At 41.2% G+C, this 19910-nt stretch overlaps 2 protein-coding genes across 2 annotated transcripts in view; both read right to left on the bottom strand.

Moving 5' to 3' along the window:
- Positions 1-19910, bottom strand: part of SLC38A1 (solute carrier family 38 member 1) — a 203401-nt gene that overhangs the window by 85107 nt on the left and 98384 nt on the right. The gene's annotated exons all lie outside the window — the stretch shown is intronic.
- SLC38A2 (solute carrier family 38 member 2) lies at positions 3473-14758 on the bottom strand. The gene is made up of 16 exons (XM_075274360.1): positions 14541-14758; positions 12969-13194; positions 12658-12736; positions 12443-12558; positions 11581-11654; positions 11401-11493; positions 11235-11316; positions 10123-10205; positions 9710-9768; positions 9428-9607; positions 9234-9313; positions 9046-9146; positions 8483-8604; positions 7912-8056; positions 7595-7692; positions 3473-6915 (listed from the first exon to the last, which is right to left on the bottom strand). The coding sequence occupies exons 2-16, from the start codon at positions 13085-13087 to the stop codon at positions 6814-6816; spliced, it is 1533 nt and encodes a 510-aa protein (XP_075130461.1). The 5' UTR covers positions 13088-13194; positions 14541-14758; the 3' UTR covers positions 3473-6813.

Consider the following 19910-nt stretch of genomic DNA (forward strand, 5'->3'; position numbering starts at 1 on the left):
CACCGAGAACTACCGGCTTCTGACACACGTCTTGTACACAAAATGGGGCCAGATGACGAAAGCTTCATACACTATATAGCAGTACCTTTACAGGATCTCAGCACTTATTGAAGTTAGTTGGAGCTACAGTGAAGGCAATGAGTTGCTATATGGCAAACGGAGGTTTCTGCTTCCATCCACATGTTGTATACAGAATGGACACCGGAAGTGGCTGATGGGGCCAGGTGTCAGACTCCTACCCATTAGGTACTTATAGCCTATCCTGAGGATAGGCCATAAAAAAATTAAGCCTAGACAACTCCTTTAATATCCCTACCTAATGCCCCAAACACTTTAATGTCCTCACAGGATATCAGTCCCATCACTGCCTCCACACAATATAACGGCCATGTCCATAAACTGGTGTAACTGCTGTGACAACCAGGGAGATGCAAAATGACACAAAAAGTGAGCAAGCCATGTGGTGGGCAAGAAGTTGTAAAATAAAAATAAAAAAGCATAATCACCTGTCCTTACTACCTCTTTGTCCCCCACAACTGTCTCTTAGGTCTCGTGGCAGCACCTCATTTCAGGAAATCCTGTACCTTCTCTACCTAAATGGTCTCAGTGGTCACATGAGATGCAGAACACCCGGCATGAAGGCTCCAGCACACGACTGAATAGACGCTGGCGGTAGACAAAGGAGCACCGGGGACAGGTGAGTAAGTTTGTTTGTTATGTTTCTTTTTTTACACATTAGCTGCTCCAGTTCCTGGGCAACACTTTAAAGGGTTTATACACTTTTGTAATATTGATGTAATATCCTGTCATTAGGATAGGACATCAATATTAGATCTGCAGCAGTCTGACAGGAGGGACCTCTGAAGATCAACTTTTCCTCAACAGTGTGGCTAGAGGTAATGTTAACAATTCCAGGAGCTATGCTGCTCACTTGCCATTCATTGTGTAGGTTAGGTACAGCAATGGTGCACATTGTATGGTGGATGAGCAGTATAACTCCAAACAAGTTATTACCTATAGCCACACTGTCTTGGTACAGCTGATCTGCAGGAGTCCTGGCTGTGGGTCCCTAGAATTAATTTCACTGGCAGGTCCAAGACATCCCAGTTCGACACTGTGCAAAAGCACTAGGTGTGGCAATAGAATCCATGGCTGTCACATGCGCAGTAGTGGGAATAACGTCTCCAGAAAAAACAGATGGTACCTCTGATGTATTGGCAGGGAAGCAGTCAGTGAGATTTTGGTGAAGCCATCGGTGAATCAGCAAACTGTAGGAGGATCACATTCCAATTAGGGATGCACATCAATCAGACAGTGGCCAGGGCTGAGAGGGGATGAGCAGCATTGGGGCACATTTGTTGCCCATACATCAGGGACCTGCTTCCGGTGCATTTGACACTTAATTTGCATATTAATTAAAAGTCATTTTTTCCTGGGCATGTACAGAACACTATCCTTATCCTACCACCGGCCCCTACAAGCTGATAGACGCACTGTAAAGTAAATTGCTCATGGTAACATGCTGCCCTCTACTATTTATCAAAAGGATGAAAGAGATCACATAGTTGTAAATCCATTGTATTCATGAGATGTGTGTCCACCCACCCTTTTGCCATTTACACATAGGATCCCTTAAAGGGATTCTACCATTAAAACCTTTTTTTGTGGATAAGACGTCGGAATAGCCTTTAGAAAGGCTATTCGTTTTTTACCTTTAGACGTGGTCTCCGCTGCGCCGTTCCTTAGAAACATGCAAATTAGTTCTCTCGCAGCGATGGGGGCATCCCCACCGCTGCCAGAGAAGTGTCTCCAAGCGCCACCTCCTTCTTCATCTGCAGCGTCATCTTCAATGTCTTCTTCCGACGCAGGCTCGTAACTTCTAGGCCTCAGGCCTTGGGCAGAGTAGACGGCGCAGGCGCACAGGTCACAGGAAAATGGGCGCTTGCACAGTATTGTTAGCAGCCATTTTCTTGTGGCCTGTGCGCCTGCTCTGCTAGAAGTTACGAGCCTGCGCCGGAAGTTATGAGATGACATGGCAGACGAAGAAGGAGGAGGCGCTTGGAGACACTTCTCTGGCAGCGGTGGGCACGCCCCCATAGCTGTTTGAGTGCTGGGGCCCGCCCCCATCGCTGCAGGAGAACTCATTTGCATACTGGTAAAAATCGGCATTTCTAAGGAATGACGCAGCAGAGACTACATCTAAAGGTAAGAGACGAATAGCCTTCCTAAAGGCTATTCCAAAGTTTTATCCCCCCCCAAAAAAAAGGTTTTAAATGGTAGAATCCCTTTAACAACTAGTTTAGTCAGCAAGAGCCCCCCCTTTATGATGTATAATTAATATGTAGAAATAATATCTTAAGATGAACTATCGTTTGAAAAAACTTCTGACTTGTTATAGTGACCTATCAGAGGTTTTAGTTAGTGGATCCTGTAAGCAAGGGGCAGAAGTGTACACACCTTCAGTTATGGTAACTTTGCTTGGCTTTCCTTGGAAATGCAAGTAAATCAGTGCACAGACTCATAGAACACATATTGTAAACCTATTCCTTGTGATAGAAGCAGATTATATCCAAAAGGGCTAGAATATTATGCGAGGGCTTATGTATCTTCCTTTCAGTAATCAGTGAGGTTCCTGTAAAACCTTAAAGAGTCTACCACATCCGCCAAACATATTTAACTTTCACTACTGCACATTACAGTGATACATAACTCTTATATGCAGGTCACTTTTATAGATTTGCAGAAAAAACAAAAACCCTGAAGTCTTATGTAAAGGAGACATTTGTGCACGGGGAGTGAGCCTTCATCTTTGTGAGTGCTACTCTTGCCGCTCTACTAGAATGGGTGAGGTCATAGTATCGGGAGGATTAACTGTCACAGCACAGGAGATGGTAGCGGCAAAAGCAGTGCTGAAGGTCCCCCTGCAGTGAACCAAGTGACTTATTTGCATAAAACTTTCTGCAAATGTTGCATACATAACAAAAGTATGCCGTTTATCACTGTAAAGAGCTCTGTAACATGGCAGTGATAGTTAAATATGCTTAGGGAAAGTGTTATATGCCCTTTAAAGCTGGCCATATACTTCCGATAAATGTCATGTTTGTTCAGCCTATGGTTATTGTTCCTGACTGTCCCATACATATGTACAGTTGGCTAAGCATCAATGTGTTCTCAATGGGGACAGCTGAATAAGCCACTCCCTTGAAGTGGGGAGAGTATTAGACCATTAAAGTCCAATTGCTCAATCATTCTTGCTCTAACATCAGCTGTCAACATTAGAAGGTTGTCCTTTCCCACCAGACTTGTTGGGTTTGGCCAACATTGCACCACATGTTGGTTTAATACTGTAGACAAAACATTATAATAAAAAGTCACAATGTAATAAGTCTAAACTCATAATTAATTTACTGTTATATGAATGTATTATAGCCCCTTTTTTTTTATAACAAATAATGCAGCACAGACCAGGCAATTCATATTATTGATTTATTAAGGTCAATTAAAAGCATACATTGTTTCATTGAAACTCAGACTTCACCAATAACTCTAACTGAGCTGCTGGCTTTAACAATAGTCATATTTTACATTTGTACAGAATATGCTAAAACGTGTATTGCATGAATCCCTATGCTAAACAGCACAACAAGATAAACAAAAAGCAGACTCTCTAACTTCCAGAAATTAAAAAAAAAATGCAAGTGAGATCACTAGTTTATATACAATGGACCCTTAAGTATCAATTTTTTTCTCAAATCACCACTTGACTTGCTGACAACTATAGAGCAAATAGGCAACTACAGTGTTGTCATAACCCTTACTAGAACAATCCATTTGCGAATGCAGCATTGTTATGCAAGCCTAAGGGCATAATGAAAACATGGACATAAACATGAAGTAGTATTTATCATACAATACACTACCCATATTTTAATAAGCAGCTACTTTATTCTCCAGTTACAATATTCTATATACAGTAACATGTAGAAGGTGAAAGGTTTTTGTCTGTTCCATTAATCACCTGTTCAGTGTCTAAGACAGAGACATGTTCAGTTGGGAACTGCATAAAAGGTTGATGTTACACAAAGTGTCATTATACCTATTAGTGTAGCATTACTGCATATATGAGGGGAGTGTGATTTTCAACAGATATCTGGCAGAAATGAATACTTGGAAGAGTATATAAGACTGACAATTCCAAAAAGGGCAATAGTTTGATACTTTTAATGAAGCTAAGATTTAAGTCTAGTCATGCACATTATATTACTGTTAAATCTTTTGGCCATCCTATTTTTCACAACTGTCTTATACACGTGCATGCTCAGCTTGCCAGAGTATGCATGTGTACTGAATGTGGTCAACATAAAGGATCAAGCGTGTTGAAATCAAACTGCTATTATGGGAGGATTAGAAGTCCTCCATAAACATCTGATGGTCAGCCACACCACTGAATTCAGTAGGCTTGACCAACATCAATATAATGTGGATGACCAAGCCTTACTTAGCGTTTACTAATTTATTAAAAATTTTTTTATATAAAGCAAACTTACAATCCCTGCATGATAAGATAGAATTTCACATTATTTCTTATGTGACCATGAAAGGTGGCATTTCCTAATAATTCATGAAATATTTTGGAAGACAAGGATTGCAGATATCTTATGAAAATTAAACAGCTCACTTAAAAAGAGCAAAATAAAAATTGAGCCAATCGTTTTATTAGATCTTGCCATTTGTTTTAAGGGTTAGATTTCCCTTGAATACTCTGAGTAGGTCTTGTAGAGACAATGAATATAATAAAAACATACGTGACAAATAAAAAGGGTTTGTATCTACAGAGATATTTTACAGATTATTTATATATGTACATTTTTCTTCTACTATACAAACATCATAAATATTGAAAAATAGGTTGCCTTTTGATGAGTCAATGTTGTATAAATAGGACATATGAGTTCATATTCATCTATGGAAGACAATGAGGTGAAAACAAATGTGAAATGCATGTGAAATGGGGGTGGGGTGGGGTGGGGTGGGGGGGCTGTCTGGACTATTACATATACACAAAGCAGAGGTCATATACCTGTATTTTTGTTAGCAATAGTAATGAACGATGTAGTGTACATATATCTTGTGTTTCTAGTGCTAAGAATAAGGGTAAACAATTTAATGTGTGTTAGAAGAGGTATGTGTTTAAAACAAATTGACCTGTATACCATATCAGTGACCTTGTTAAACGACTGTATCAAAACGCTACAACTTTTGGGATAAGGTACATGACAGACTTTACAGCATTCCCTCTGAGAACATTAGTGGCTTGCCAGTGTTGCAGAAGTAACAGCGGAAAGGCCACCCTCTGTTTACATCACAGATATAAAGCTCTGTCCGCAGGAGACAGTAAAACCAATGTTGCTGTCAACGTTTGCCATGTAACCTGTTGGTGGGCTGTCATGGCATACATAAACAATGCCATGTAAATGTCATTACTATAGCCCAGATATTCTCCTTGCAGGTGTACTGCAGAAGGAGCTTTTTCTAGATGGACCTAAGATTTAGCATTTTCATTTGCTTAGTAGTAATAACCAGACATGAACCAAATTTTCTAACCCTGAAATAGTTGTTTCCATAATTAACATATCACAGAACACTTAATAGTTATACTACCTTATCCCTCACATAAAACCCTTGACTTAGGCTTTAACATAATTGCCGCCTGCCAAAAGAGGATGCTAAGACACCTATAGCTTTTTCGGTACCCGGCAGTGGAAATCAGTATAACCCACAGAACTGTAACATAGATTTTGTAAAATGCACATGGTAAACATTGTATAAGTGAATCAAGTTAGGCTTTGTGGTTTGTAATTAAAATCTGAGAAAAAGCTTCCTCAAGTAATTCAGTATTTCATAAATAAAGATTTAAATACTTGAAATAATATATGATGTAAACAGCCACAGGCTTTAATAAGTTAGCCATTAAATATCTCACTTTTGTACCATGCTAGGACTATACCCGCAATAATATAATACAGGCTTGACTAAGCTTAGTAGGTGGATTATGATTTCAATGAATGGACTTCCCATTTTGCCTAGGTAAAAGGAACTTATACAAGGCTTTTATGTCAGTGCTAAATGTAGTATTTTATACTTGCTCACAAAAGTTAATAATGAACTGCCAATAACCTGCACTTTCCACATATGTTTGATAGTGACTGCCTAGTACAAATCACAAGCAGTATCTTTCAGTCAGGCTTTCTGTATTATCACTGTGTGCCATGTAACAAAATAAATAATTTTGTAAAATACTGATTATGTTGAAAGATACTGAAGGAAACCAACAAGGATTTCATAAAGTAAGCACAGTTTTTTCTTTTTTGCATCCTTCCCCTTAGAAGTGCTTGACTTTGCTGAGCATTTTTGGTACATAGTAAGGGGATTGTGTCCATTAGCCATGTTAACACTACAGCAGTGTAACATTTACTCACATCAAATGGTTCCTGTAGGCACATTCAAGTATTAACAAACAAGTACAAGTAACAGTAATTGACAACAGCCATCCATGTGGCTTCAGTAAAGTCTAGATAATCTGACCATTCTCCAGAATGGAATAAAATGACTTCCTCCTGTTTGACCATTAGGTTTAAGGATGGTATTGTCCGTTTGAGGTGTAGAACTAATTTCTTAAAAGTTCTGTAGTTCTACAAATATTGGTATCTTGAAGGAAGTGAAACTGCAAGGAAAAGGTTTTCATTCTCAGTAGAAAGTTTGGGAGTGAACAGTTCCACTTTAGGCAAAGTGCTAGGTTCCTCACCAAATCACTTAGTGGTGCCCGTCAGAAGATTTACTCTGTACCCAGTCAATGATAATGAGGCTCATGCTGCCAATCATCACCACAAATCCACTTATAAGAAACAGAACCGCCTATAAAAATGAAAAAAAAAAAAAGTTATTAAATTACATAAGTGACAAAGTGACTTTTAGACAATAAACCTATGTTACAAGATCAGTCTTAGTACAGGGAACTGGCCACTAGCATGCTTTACTGTACATTGAAGAGCTATGGTATCATACAACTTGTCAGCCAAATGCTCATTTGGTAAACAGCTATTCCTCCCAAACAATGATGACCATACACATGCATGTGTTCTCAGTAGGGAGGAAAGAGTAAGCTTCTGCCAAACACCTCAGGTAGCAGCTTATCTCAACGAACAAAAAGATTTGGACAATTCAGCAAGTCCAATCTTTTCCCTAAAGTCATATGTCACAAGAGCGTCAAGATGCTTCTGTACGTATAGTTGGCCAGTCCCACCAAGAGCAAAGGGTTTGGTAGACTTTTCTCCAACATATAAAAGTATAAATGAATTACATTTATGCAACTTATTCCTGAAGTAAATGGTTGCAGCAATAAAATGGAAGAATGCTATGTAGACAGACAAGAACTCCATGATAAGAAATAGTGCTCTTCTTGAGTTCATACGATGCATATTACGTACCCCACATATACGCTTCAGAAATATTCTATATATTTTTCATGATGAGAAAATGTCTGCCTGTTTGGTTATGTATTAGCTGTATATCTTATGAAGGAGAAAACGCTTACCCCAATTTTTTGGACAGAATTCATAGGTTCCTTCTTCACTAACTTGATGTAAAAAGCAGATGGTAGGATGAAAATCAACATGGCTGCAGCGGAGGCACCTGTTTAACAAACCATAATAATATGTTACCACTGATGGGTCACGACAAAATTGTGTTTTATATAATGAGACTAAATATCAGGGAGCCAAATAAGACCAGTTTTATAACGCAGTGATATATCTGCCCTTTAACCCTACAATAACCAAAGGTCATATTATGGATGTTAAATTGCAGCTGTACGCCAGCAAAGAAAAAAAAAAGTTCCAAATATTGACATACCAATGAATCCAAAGATGTCTCTTATAGTAGGAACAAAGATGACAAGAGCATTGGTAAACGCCAGAAGGAGAAGTGTGATAAGAATGTGGCGCCACCATGCAAAGTCCTTTCCTGAAAACAACAGCTGTGTGATAGAGCTGCGGATCTAAGGAGAAACAAGAATCACATTAAAAAAAACAAACACATCAGTTCATAATTGTACAGTAAAAGATTCATATTTTTGTTGGCATGTATGGATGTAACAGTAATGAATGCATAGTCATTTAAAAATCACACATTCATTACCATGCTCTTGAACACCTTATAAACGTGCCCATATCAGCCAGTCAAATTATATGTATTTATGTGACATCTATACTGAGAACAAGTCTGTGATCACAGCAGAATTGTTATTCAGCACATAAACATTATAGCTAAAAGTAATTGGCTGCCGAGGTTACATAACAGTATAGCCAGCTTGCCTTGCAAAAACAAAGGGGCCAGCAGTTTACCCGATGGTAAGAGAATAATGAAGACTTTAAACTTAGAAACGATAGTTATAAAAAGTAAGAATATTATTCTTTAAACTTACTGGGAAAATAACAATAGGAACTGTTAAAGTAACAGCCATAAGAACAGCCAGACGCACAACCACGAAAATGATTCCTCCTGCAACTTTTGAGTATGTGTGGAGCAGCTCTGGTTCAACATTTCCTGCAGAAAACAAATACAGCCATATCAAAATGTGAAATTACATATAAATACACTTTTAAATCGCACAATCTGTTACAATAAACTGAAGTGTAAAGAAAGGGCATGTGGAATTATTGAACAGTTTGATAAAAATGGCATTCTATGATCCAGTTCATTTAATTTATTATCTTCACCTACTCTTCCCTTTCCTCTCATTCATGGACTGTAAGCATTTATGGGTAAATGGCATTGTCCTCCTTACCAGTTTGTCACACTGTAGGCTTACGGTTTGTTTTATGCATTTAAATCCCTCCATATTTAAATATAAATATGGAAGTTAAAGGTAGAATATAATATGGCATGTTAAGCTATTATAGTTTTGATGTGTATAGAGAAGTCAAAAAAAGTATAAGATAATATACAAAATTATTATGTAAACATGTATTCTAGTAAAGTAATTACCATAGAAAGTCAAGTATCCAAAGAGAGCTGCCAACAGGTACATAAGAAACATGGCAAAGAATGACACATTGGAAACATTCATCATCCTTTTACGACTGCGTCTGTGGAAAAAGGAGAATAGTGTTTAGCACACATTCATTGGCAGCAGACAGGGTTATTTTCCTGGCTTAAAATAGAATAGTACATACCCTTTAAGTTCCTGGTAGATGGGAAGGACAGCTGGATGACAGACAAAGGAAAAAGTCAGGATGGGCACAGCATACACTGTCTGGAGATAAAAGAATATAGAAATAAATCTTTATATTGCTTGTAACATTTGTCATTCTTAAACATTATGTCACATAACAAACAATATCTGTCTTAGTGCTGAACGTGTAGTTACCTGTGAGTTGAATACAAAGTATTTTGGCTTGCACATATCCTCATCATGTGTTTGATTGATTTCTGCACCATGCATGTGGTCTTGTGTGGTCAAATGGGATATTGTACTGTTTAAAGTCATATTCATGACATCATTTTCAATCCAGGAACCACATGTGATCTGAAACTTCTTGTAGATCACCTAAAACAAATAACATAACCAGTGATATGATTCTAGTTTCCAGTGTGACACTTAGAAGATCAACACATGAACAATAGTAAGAGTAAGTAAGTAACAACTTACAACAATCAGGAAAAACACCATGCACATCAGCGAGAAGCCACTTGTGTAGCCCAGATATCCTGTAATAGATACAAAGTAGGATTAAGAATAAATATAGGTGCTAACACATTGACCAGAAATGGATTGTTCTCATTTATAGACAAACATTGCCTCTGAATTAAGTGGTGGGTCCCAATGGCTCATGGAAAGGTCACAGCTCCCAATAATGTGAAACTCCAATAATGTTTGCGTGTCATACCACAGAATAGTTACAAATGTTAACTAGAGCTCTACTACAGTGAAAACAAAGGAATTAAGTGAATGGACTGTGGTCACAGGAGTGTGACTGGTAATCTATACGGCCCCATCCTTAAAATGTTGAATTTGTTGTAGTACAGAACTAAAGGTAGCACAATGACAAAACAAAAACTTACCCAAGTTTCTTAGTAGTGACAAAGGAAGAATAAGGAACACCGAGACTAGCACAACAAGATAATCCCCGTTTAGGTACCATGCACTAGAAAACAGAAAAAAAATTCTTACTTAGAAACACAAATACATATAGCAATTGAATGATATTTTCACAGTGAGTCAATGCATTTCTTAAACTGAGATAACACAGGGTTAAAGCTATAAAAAGGAAAAGAGTTCAAAATATTCTGAGACAGCCTACTCAAAAGAGCACTGTACTCCCCCCACAGACATAGCTGTGGAGTGCACTTGGCAGCCTTTACAGTGCATGAAGTCACCAAACAAACATGCTTTCACCATCAAGAATCTGTATGAAATGTTCTGAGGCGGCGTGGCCTTTCAGTTAATTCAGAACATGTTCTACAGAGGTAGGCTTGTTACAGGAATAGATGGCTACAGAGTCTGCTCCAGGTACAATTTGTTTTCTAATTTGGATGACGCATGTATGAGATTACGAAGGTCACAATATGACAACAGCATATTTATGAGTCTATAGTTTGCTTACGGCAAGTCAAGCACGTAAAAAACTTGAGGCTCTTAGCTTAAAAAAAGCATAGGCATGTGCTTTGAGCAATAGTAGATATGTTTTCTTAAACTGGACTATGTTACCCTATGTTAGGACACCAAAGTCATTGCTACAAGTCCTCTAAATCACGTGGAGCGCATGCCCCCTGCTTGTCATTTGTAGCAGTAATTGATGTTTGCCTGCTGTGTATTTGCGTCAGACACTATAAGAAGAGTGGAAGAAGGTGGCGGAGTGATCCCTTTCTGAATATAATGAACTCAAACTAAAGTTTTTAAATTACATTGTGCCATTTTGGCTATCAGAGCAGACTTGTAGTAACTATACTAGTGTAGCATAGGATGGGTGGGTTTGGCATACACTAATGAATCAGACCTTTCAATATTATATTTGGTTACTTGAATAAAATATAGTATACACCTAGTAGGCATAGCCTATTAGAAAATTGTTCAGGATGGGAACAATATGTGAAAAAATGCAGCACTGTAGTCTTAAAAGGATAAAGATAAACTCTACGCAATCAAACAATACTAACTAAAGGAATATACATACGTAGGATCAACACTTGGGCCGATTAGTTGTTTGATCACAAGTGGCAATTCATATTTCACTATGTAGAGGTAGCTTGACATAGCTGCAAAATACAAAAAGCAATATAAGAACAGATGTCTCGCAAGAGCGATATGATGTCTTAGCACAGCATAAAAACCATCCTTACCTCCAATATTCTGCATGGTGATAGATCCAGAAGCTGCAAGTTTTCCACAGATACCAAACGCTTTAAATCCTAATTGTTCATATAATAAAGAACCTGTAAAAGAGGACACATTAATATGATGTAATACAATAAACCTACAAGCTATTTTGTATGTTTTCTAAATCTTAAAAAAAATATTACCTCCTTCATTTGCCGTCTTTAGTAATAAGTGAATGGAATACAGAGAAAATATCGACACAAATGACAACAGGATCCTGTGTTTAAAAAATAAATAACAAATGATAAGTATTTAACATAATATGCACCTGTATGACCTAACCAAGCTCTGCAATGTCACGCTAAACTCTTTTGCAGGAACTATAGATATTATACATTATTTTATTGCTGTCATATCACACGATAAAACTTTTAGGATATAGGGCAAGCCTTCACTTCAAAGTGCAAAGATTTTCACGGACTACACTGTACATATACTTCTGACAGAACTAAGAAATTGGAAACTAAATGCATTTTTTTCTCTTTTGAATTTTATCCCTCTAAAAGAAAAAAAAGTTATTGGTAAAAGACTAATATTCAGTAGGATCAGGGCACTTTAAACCATTCTCTATGACATAACTTAAGCTTATAAGGAGGTCAGACATACAGACACATTTGCATGTCTTACCACTTAACTATGAAAGATCGTAATTATCAGCTATCATATCATATGTGGGCTTTAATACCACAGCCAAAAGGAAATATTTTGGAATGTACACTGAACAGGAAGAAAGATTGTGATTGACCAGTCTCTTACAATAAACAAAAGTGTACAAGGAAGCAAACTATAGGAGATACTTTGTCTTCAATTGGAGACTAACATATCAGGGGCATTACAATGTGAGCATTGCACAATTGAAACAATGTGCATTATTGTTCTTTAAAACATAAAAAAACAAAAAAAAAAAAACTGCTGCCCCTAGTGGTGACTTAAGGAAACAACTGCTAGAACGACAAAAATAGATAAAATAAATATCGAACAAATATAATACAATAAGATACTTACATAAAAAGTGCAATCCCAGTGTTAGCCATGGCATATGAAAGACCAAGAATTCCACTTCCAACGATGGCATTACTAAGGTTAAATACTGACATGCCAAATGATGTGGTGCCTGGGAGCTAAAAGAACAGCATCCATTAATCAGGTTTCACAATGACCAATAACATTGTAATATTAATGTAACATTATACATGCAAAATAATTGCTAGTTAACTTACGTATTCAGTCTCACATTTCTTCTTTGCCATAGTCGGTTCAAGCAAAAAATTCTGGTTTTCTGGATCCATATCGTAATGGCTGCAATGAAAATAGCATATTGTCATATTTATGTTAAAGCCCTTCATTCAATTGCAAAGGCGTTCCTCCTCGGCGATGACTAAGTCCCTGCTTGGCTTCTAACCACAAGAGGAAAATTACAGTTGTACATAATATATTTTGATGATACCACCATGAAAGGTGCTCTGACTGACAATTCCTTATGCATATTTAATTACAGTCACGCAGACAAAATGCAAATAAAGGAGCTAACCCTTTAATGGAGAGCTTCTTTGCTGGATATTCGGGATAATTAAAATCATCATTGCTGTTGGAACTCATACTATCTTCATCCGGAGAAATATTAAATCTTCCCATCTCTTGTTTGCTCATGGTGGCGATTTGCTTCAATAAAAGGGAATCAAATAGCGTGTCCACGAGTTTCGCTGATGTAGACGGTGTGGCTGCTGCTGATCCTGCTGCTGCGCTTGGCTCTTTGCCTGCAAGGATGGTAAACGTCAATACTGCAGTGTGCAACCTGAACCACGTGACACACCATGATCACGGGTTAGCCAGAACTGGAGGAGAAGGGGGGAGGAGGGGGGAGAGACAGAGGAGAGAGTGGAAAAGTACTAGCTATTCTCATCCGGCACACTGCAAATACCAAGCACCGCCTCATCTCCCCCCCCCCTCCCCTCCACCCTCACTTGTCAATCATATACATTCCAAGGCCATGAGCAGATATTTTATTTCACCAAGTGCAAGGCATTGTTTTAAGGATTTTCAGTTGAATAAATGTGATAATACAAGCACTTACATGTGAATGGCCATGTTAGAATTTTTTTTTCTTACTATCCCAGTACAGATATGCTAAAAGATGCCATGTTATAAATGATAGCTACATGTCCGTACCGCATTGTACCAGCAAAAATTCAAGATGAGCTACAGTATTGCAAAACCTAAATTACATTGCAAACATAATAAGCAAATTGAATAATGTAGCTAAGGGCAAAGGAAAGGATCAGCCTTTAATTTAATTACATTTGTTAACTCATAAACAAAGGAATTTCAAAGAAGAATTGGATTATAAAATGGATCTACGTATTCAATTATTATTTTATTTAGATCACTCGATAGCAAATATAAAATGGCTACCTAATAGATAGTAATGCCCCAAAGCTGGAAAAAAAAAAAAAAAAATCAGACACGGTTTTCGGGAAGAATATGCCAGTGTCTAGAAAATTCTTTACATGGGCTGAGTTACCAGTAAGAAAAAAAAAATGACCATTTCACAGCCAGCGAATAGACTAGGAAAGGTACATGGCCACTCCTTGAGCCTCCCGCCTACTCCGCCTCGCTTCCTCATAACCTCTGTTCCAAAGGCAGAATCTGATGCAATAGCACATGCTATTGAAACAGATCCCAGCGAGAATCCATCTATCTCTGGGTACTTGAGTCACCCCAAAAACATACAAAATGCAAAAATGTATTCAATCTTACAAGCAGAAAAGCCAATAAATATAGCGGCAATGGTTATCCCTTGTGGCCTTGAACCCACAGATATTGGCACACCACTTGAATATAGATGTGATAGATGTATTGAATAGTTCGGCACCACAGCTAGCTAATATATATATATATATATATATATATATATATACACCCATATATAATCTAGAATATAGATAGAATTGTGGTATCCTAGCCCTGCCTTCCACATCATACAATGTAGCAGCATCTTCCCCCGCACTGTGACAGCTACAGACACAAGTCACATTCCCAGCCTTGTGATATGTCACCCACACACAGACAGACATACAGACAGTCACACGTCTCTACCACTTACCTCTGTTCTCCTCACCGAGTCCTGTACAACAAATGCCCGTATAATGACAATAGTCCAGTGGAGGTAAATAAATAACACTGGCCCGAAATAAAAAAAACAATATAATAAATTATATAATAATAAAAATAATGAGACTATACAGCCGGTAGGTTTGTATATAAAACAGCAGTGCTGGTGAGCGTCCTCTCCCTCTGGCTGCAGCTGAATGACTGAAGATCTCCTGGGATACTCTCACTTATTATGGAATGCTATGAGGCGGAGTCACCAGTAGGCGGCGAGGTGGGGCAGCGTGCGTCATGCTATCGTGTATACACACACAGCATCGTGCTGCACTTCTTTGTGTATCAACACTGCTGGCCACACCCTCCCCGGCCGGCCTCCTCCTGCCTTCATCCTCCTCTTTGCTCGGGGCGCCTGGGTCATTCCTGTATTATGTGTTACTGTGCGTGTTTGTTGTGTGCTGCCAGGGCCACTCTTGTCTCTAGCACCAGGCATGTGTCACATGTAGTTCATGGACAAGCACTGTCCTTACATGGAGCTCAGTGAATGGCCTCACGGTAGCTCGTATCAAAAGTCACTTCACTGTGTCCAAGTCTGTGTCCTTGCTCCATTCACCTCATGAAGATGTTTATAGAAGACTTGAGGAAATGTACTATTAAAAGTCCTACTGGAGTCAGTTGTCTTTAGTTTTTTACCTGCCCCACAATCTTCCTTTATGTAGTAAAGCCCCAGCTTTTCCAAAGCTCCTGTGAAACTACAACTTCCAGCATGCCCTGCCCATACTTGTGCAATAAGACCTGCTAGCAGTGGTGGTTTCACAGTAAAGCCCCAGCTTTCCAAAGTTCCTTTGAAACCACAACTTCCAGCATGCTCTGCCTATACTCCAGCAATAAGACCTGCTGGCAGTGACGGTTTCACAGCAAAGCCCCAGCTTTCCAGAGTAACTACTCAGCTTTCTTGATAACCAGTAAGCATTACCTGCTGTACAACAACTGCTCCCAGCATGCTCTCATTAAGTTTCTACTATAGGACATGGGTGGAGAAATGGTTAAACATTTTCAGTGCGGTCCCAACTTCCTCAAGAAGTTTACATTGCCTGCTCATGTGGAACTACAACTTCCAGCATGCCCTGCCCATACATGTGCAATAAGACCTGCTGGCAGTGCGGTTCCACAGTTATAGTGGAGCTGGACCATTTTCTATTCAGCTTTACCTCCCCTGCAGCTGTGGTCATAAATCTAAGCTAGTGCCCAGTGCTAGCATGTGTTAAAGAGCCTTACTTAGGCCATAATGGGAGCTCCAGGAGGGATTTTTCAGGTTAGGGGTTACTCTGGTAGCTTAGGCTCTACTGTATGAATCAATGACTTCCTTAAGAACTTGTAGCAGCAGGAAAAATAAAACTATGGACTTACTTGGAAAAGCCGTGAGGTTACTTGGGAAAGCTAAGGCAACTGTGAAATCACTAATCCAATAGAAGAGGCTTGGAAAGCACATGCTGGGAGCAATTGTTTCACAGAAGCAAGTTAGGTACAGAGGCCCTGAATATAAAATATGAAATGTAAGTATATAAAAATCACATGGATCTAAATCTTTTGCTTAGGTTTCAAAGAATAGATCAGTTTGGATAACATAGTAACAGAATTAGGGGCTTTAAGTAGAAATGCCTTCATTGTAGCATTTGGTACATTCAGTTCTGTCTGTTTGACATATAGTCTTTTCCTCCTCCTTCTCATCTACCAGTGCAGGGGACTATTCACCCATACCTTACCGTCAGGTGGCTGAATAGTCCTCTAAAACAGAGGCAGGAGACGGAAACCTGAGAACGGAGACCCTGAACACAGGTGTGAACCGAGCGTAATTCAGAAATGCGATCCGGACGGCTGCATAAGTCGTCCGGATCTTGACTGAGCATGATATCACGCTGTCTCCTTTCTCCTCCTCCCCCCCGGTGTCTTCCTGACTTCCTCTCGGATCCCCGCCAGCGCCGGAGAAGTTTGTTCCGTCGTCTCCCCGTCAGCATGGCTGAAGATAACCAGCAACAGCAGCTAATGGAGCTGTTGCAACGGCGGGTAAGGGAGGAGGGGACGGCATGGTTAGCGTCCCTGCTCGCTTTGAGCGGGGCGTCCAACCAGCCTCCCGCTTCAAGTGGATCGCAGCGGGCCACCACTGATGTCCCCGTGGCCACCGAGGGTGAGGCTCCGCCCCCTTCGGCCATTTTGTCCGGCACGGCATCAGTGGTGGCGGCGGCTTCTAGTGCCCCTGCTGATGTGGTTGCTGGGGAGATTGCTTCCCTTATATTGCCCCCCCCAGACAGCCCCACTTCCCTCTGACTTAGTTGGACATAGTGACCCCCCGGCCCCTGCTATTTCATTACCGCCACTGCCGGGCAGATTGGCCAGGTGGTTTGGGAGGGTAGCTGCTGATCCTGCGGCAGCTGGGGTTGACAGTGCGGCTGTCCCCTCCTCTACTGTAGCTGGTGTTTTGCCCCAGCCCCCCCTGCAGCTCCGCTGTCGGTGGGCTTAAGTGCTGCTGCGGCTTCCCCTGATATAGTTCCTGAAAGTGAGGAGGAGTTCTTTGAATTGGATTACGTGCCAGGGACTCCTCATGTCCTGCTGCGTTCGCACCCCCTTTCATCTTCTAGTCGCGTGCGGGAGTCTAGGACCCGCTCCTACAGGAGCTCTGGGGCTGATGGGCGCCATCCTTGCTGTCTGGCGGTCGGTCCCGTCGTTATCGCAGTAGGTCCAGATCGCGGAGCCGGCGAAGGCGTCGTGAGTCTTGGTATGATAGGCATAGTGGGAGACGGTCCCGAGGCCCTGGTACGGAGCAGTCAGAGTCTAGTTCATCTTCGTCATCATGGGGCTCTCACATTATAGCAGGAGTTCCAGGAGGCAGAGTGGGAGAAGTGAATATGGTTCCGTCCATGGTGCTCCAGCCGTGCCTGCTGCTGCGATTCCTGTGCCTGCTCCTGTGTCAGCTCCGTTGCCTCCACCCCTGGTCGTTTCGGCGCAGCCTCCAGTGATCCCGACTGGTGAGTTAGCCTGTTCGCAGGCATGGTCTTCGCAGCCGCCATCGGCTGGTGGCGATATGTTGGGTATTCTAAAAGCCATGGTTACGCAGTTGGAGGGTAGGGGGCAGTCATTTGCTCCTCCAGGGGCAGTAGTGACGCAGCCTGAGCCGGTTCCCCCTCCTTCAGGTTTAAGGTTTAGAGATTCTTATTTCTGTGCCGTGGCTCTGCTGGGTACACATGTCTCGTCGGAGCTTAGGCAAAAGATTACTACTGGTGAATATGTAGATATTTGGCTGTTGTTGTCCCCTGACCAAGTCACGGTAGATAGAGAGAGAGGGTTTGGTCGGGGCAATGACAGAAAACCAAAAGTTGCTAAAACGTTTGCCAATTGGCTGCAAGCCTTTGCCACATATTCTTGTATTTTATGTCAGTCAAACCCTGCAATGGTGGCTGAGTTATTTGTTTATTTGGAGACTATTTTTTCGGCTCATAAACTCTATGGGGGAACGGCATGGCGGAAGTATGATGAGGAGTTCCAGTGGTGGTTAGCGCTTCAGCCAGAGGTGGGTTGGGCTTCTAAAGCCACCAACATCTGGATACAACTGATGCTCTCACTGAAGCCGCTAACTTGTCCCTTTCCATCCGCGGCCACTGGGGGAGTTGGTTCTCCCTCCGCGGCCGTTCGCAGGCCTGGTGCCTGCTGGATGTTTAATGAAGGGCACTACCGCTTCTTCGCATCATGCTGTTTCAAATACGAGTGTTCCATCTGCGGAGGAGCCCATTCAGCTTTGCGCTGTTCCAAGCACGGTAGAGCGACTAAGTCCAGTACGGGTAAACCCAAGGTAGTCAGTGAGCGCGGTAAGGATGCGCACCTGGCTCGGCAGGTACCCCAGGACGCAGGAAGCAGAACTGCTTCTTAATGGTTTTAAGGTTGGATTTTATATTCCTCATGTTCATAATTCTTCGGTTGTTTTTGCCGATAATTTGCGTTCTGTTCGGAAGGATGTAGCTGTTGCTCAGGCTAAGATTGATAAAGAAGTAGAGTTGGACAACTTGGCCGGTCTGTTTTCGGAACTCCCCTTTTCGAATTTCAGGGTGTCCCCGCTTGGTGTAGTCTCGAAAAAGGAGGTGAGAAAGTTAGATTAATTCACCATTTGTCCTTCCCTCCGGGCAAGTCTGTGAATGACGGCATCCCAAAGGAGGAGACGGTGGTGTCATATGTCCCGTTTGACAGAGCTGTCTCCTTGGTGGTGGCTGCGGGCCGGGGCGCCCTCTTGGCGAAGTCGGATATCGAGTCAGTTTTCCGCCTTTTGCCGGTACATCCTGATTGTTATCATTTATTGGGTTGTCAGTTTGGGGGTTCTTTTTATTATGAAATATGTTTGCCCATTGGGTGCTCGATCTCTTGCCGTTATTTTGAGTTGTTTAGCACGTTTTTAGAATGGGTGGTACGGCAAGAAACGGGTTCCTCGTTGGTCATTCACTATTTAGATGATTTCCTTTTTGTTGGTCCTGCTGATTCGCGTTTGTGTGAATATCTGCTTAACATATTTTGTTTCTTTGCAGGTTACTTTGGGGTTCCCCTGGCCTGTGACAAGACAGAGGGTCCGGTGTCGTCACTCTCCTTCCTGGGTATACTTATCGATTCGGACTGAATGATTCTTCAGCTTCCGCTGGACAAGTTGGTCCGTCTTCGTGCGGATGTGGATTTTTGCCTGTCGGCCCGCAAGGTCCAATTGTCCTGGCTGCAGTCGTTGTTGGGGCAGTTGGCCTTTGCGTGTAGGATTTTTCCTATGGGGCGTGTATTTTCGCGCCGCTTGTCTATGGCCACAGCTGGAGTCCGCATGCCGCATCATTATGTGCGGATAACGAGTGTCCTGCGGGAGGATCTGAAAGTTTGGAAGTCCTTTTTGTTAGATTATTCTGGCGTGTCTTGTTTCCCAGAGAAGGAGATGTGCAATGCCGATCTTCAGCTTTTCACGGAAGCGGCCAGTTCTGCTGCTTATGGGGCCATTTTTGGTTCGCACTGGTCCGCTGCCCCATGGCCCCAGAGCTGGTTGGTCGCGGGATTCACGCGCAACCTTACCCTGTTGGAATTGTTTCCAGTTGTGGAGTTGTGGGGCACGGACATGGCGAACAAGCGTGTTTTGTTTTGGTGTGATAATGAGAGTGCAGTTACGGCTATTAATTTCCTTTCTTCCAGTTCTTTGCCTGTTTTATCCTTGTTGCAGCGTTTGGTTTTTAAGTGTTTACAGTATAAGGTGGTTTTCAAAGCTCGCCATGTGCCAGGAGTTGACAATGTTGTTGCTGATGCTCTTTCTCGTTTCCAGTAGGAGCGCTTCAGAGATATGCACCTGAGGGCA

The sequence above is a fragment of the Leptodactylus fuscus genome, chromosome 5 (assembly GCF_031893055.1).
Source record: "Leptodactylus fuscus isolate aLepFus1 chromosome 5, aLepFus1.hap2, whole genome shotgun sequence".
Lineage (NCBI taxonomy): Eukaryota > Metazoa > Chordata > Amphibia > Anura > Leptodactylidae > Leptodactylus > Leptodactylus fuscus.

What these genes read in the sequence shown, in the direction of transcription:
- SLC38A2 (XM_075274360.1), bottom strand. Translation starts at nt 13,087, where the DNA reads ATGAGCAAACAAGAGATGGGAAGATTTAATATTTCTCCGGATGAAGAT. An exon ending in AGAAATGTGAGACTGAATAC is followed by an intron (nt 12,559 to 12,657) that starts GTAAGTTAACTA and finishes CTGTTCTTTTAG; the next exon opens with CTCCCAGGCACCACATCATT. An exon ending in TTCCTATTGTTATTTTCCCA is followed by an intron (nt 8,057 to 8,482) that starts GTAAGTTTAAAG and finishes GTTTCTCCTTAG; the next exon opens with ATCCGCAGCTCTATCACACA.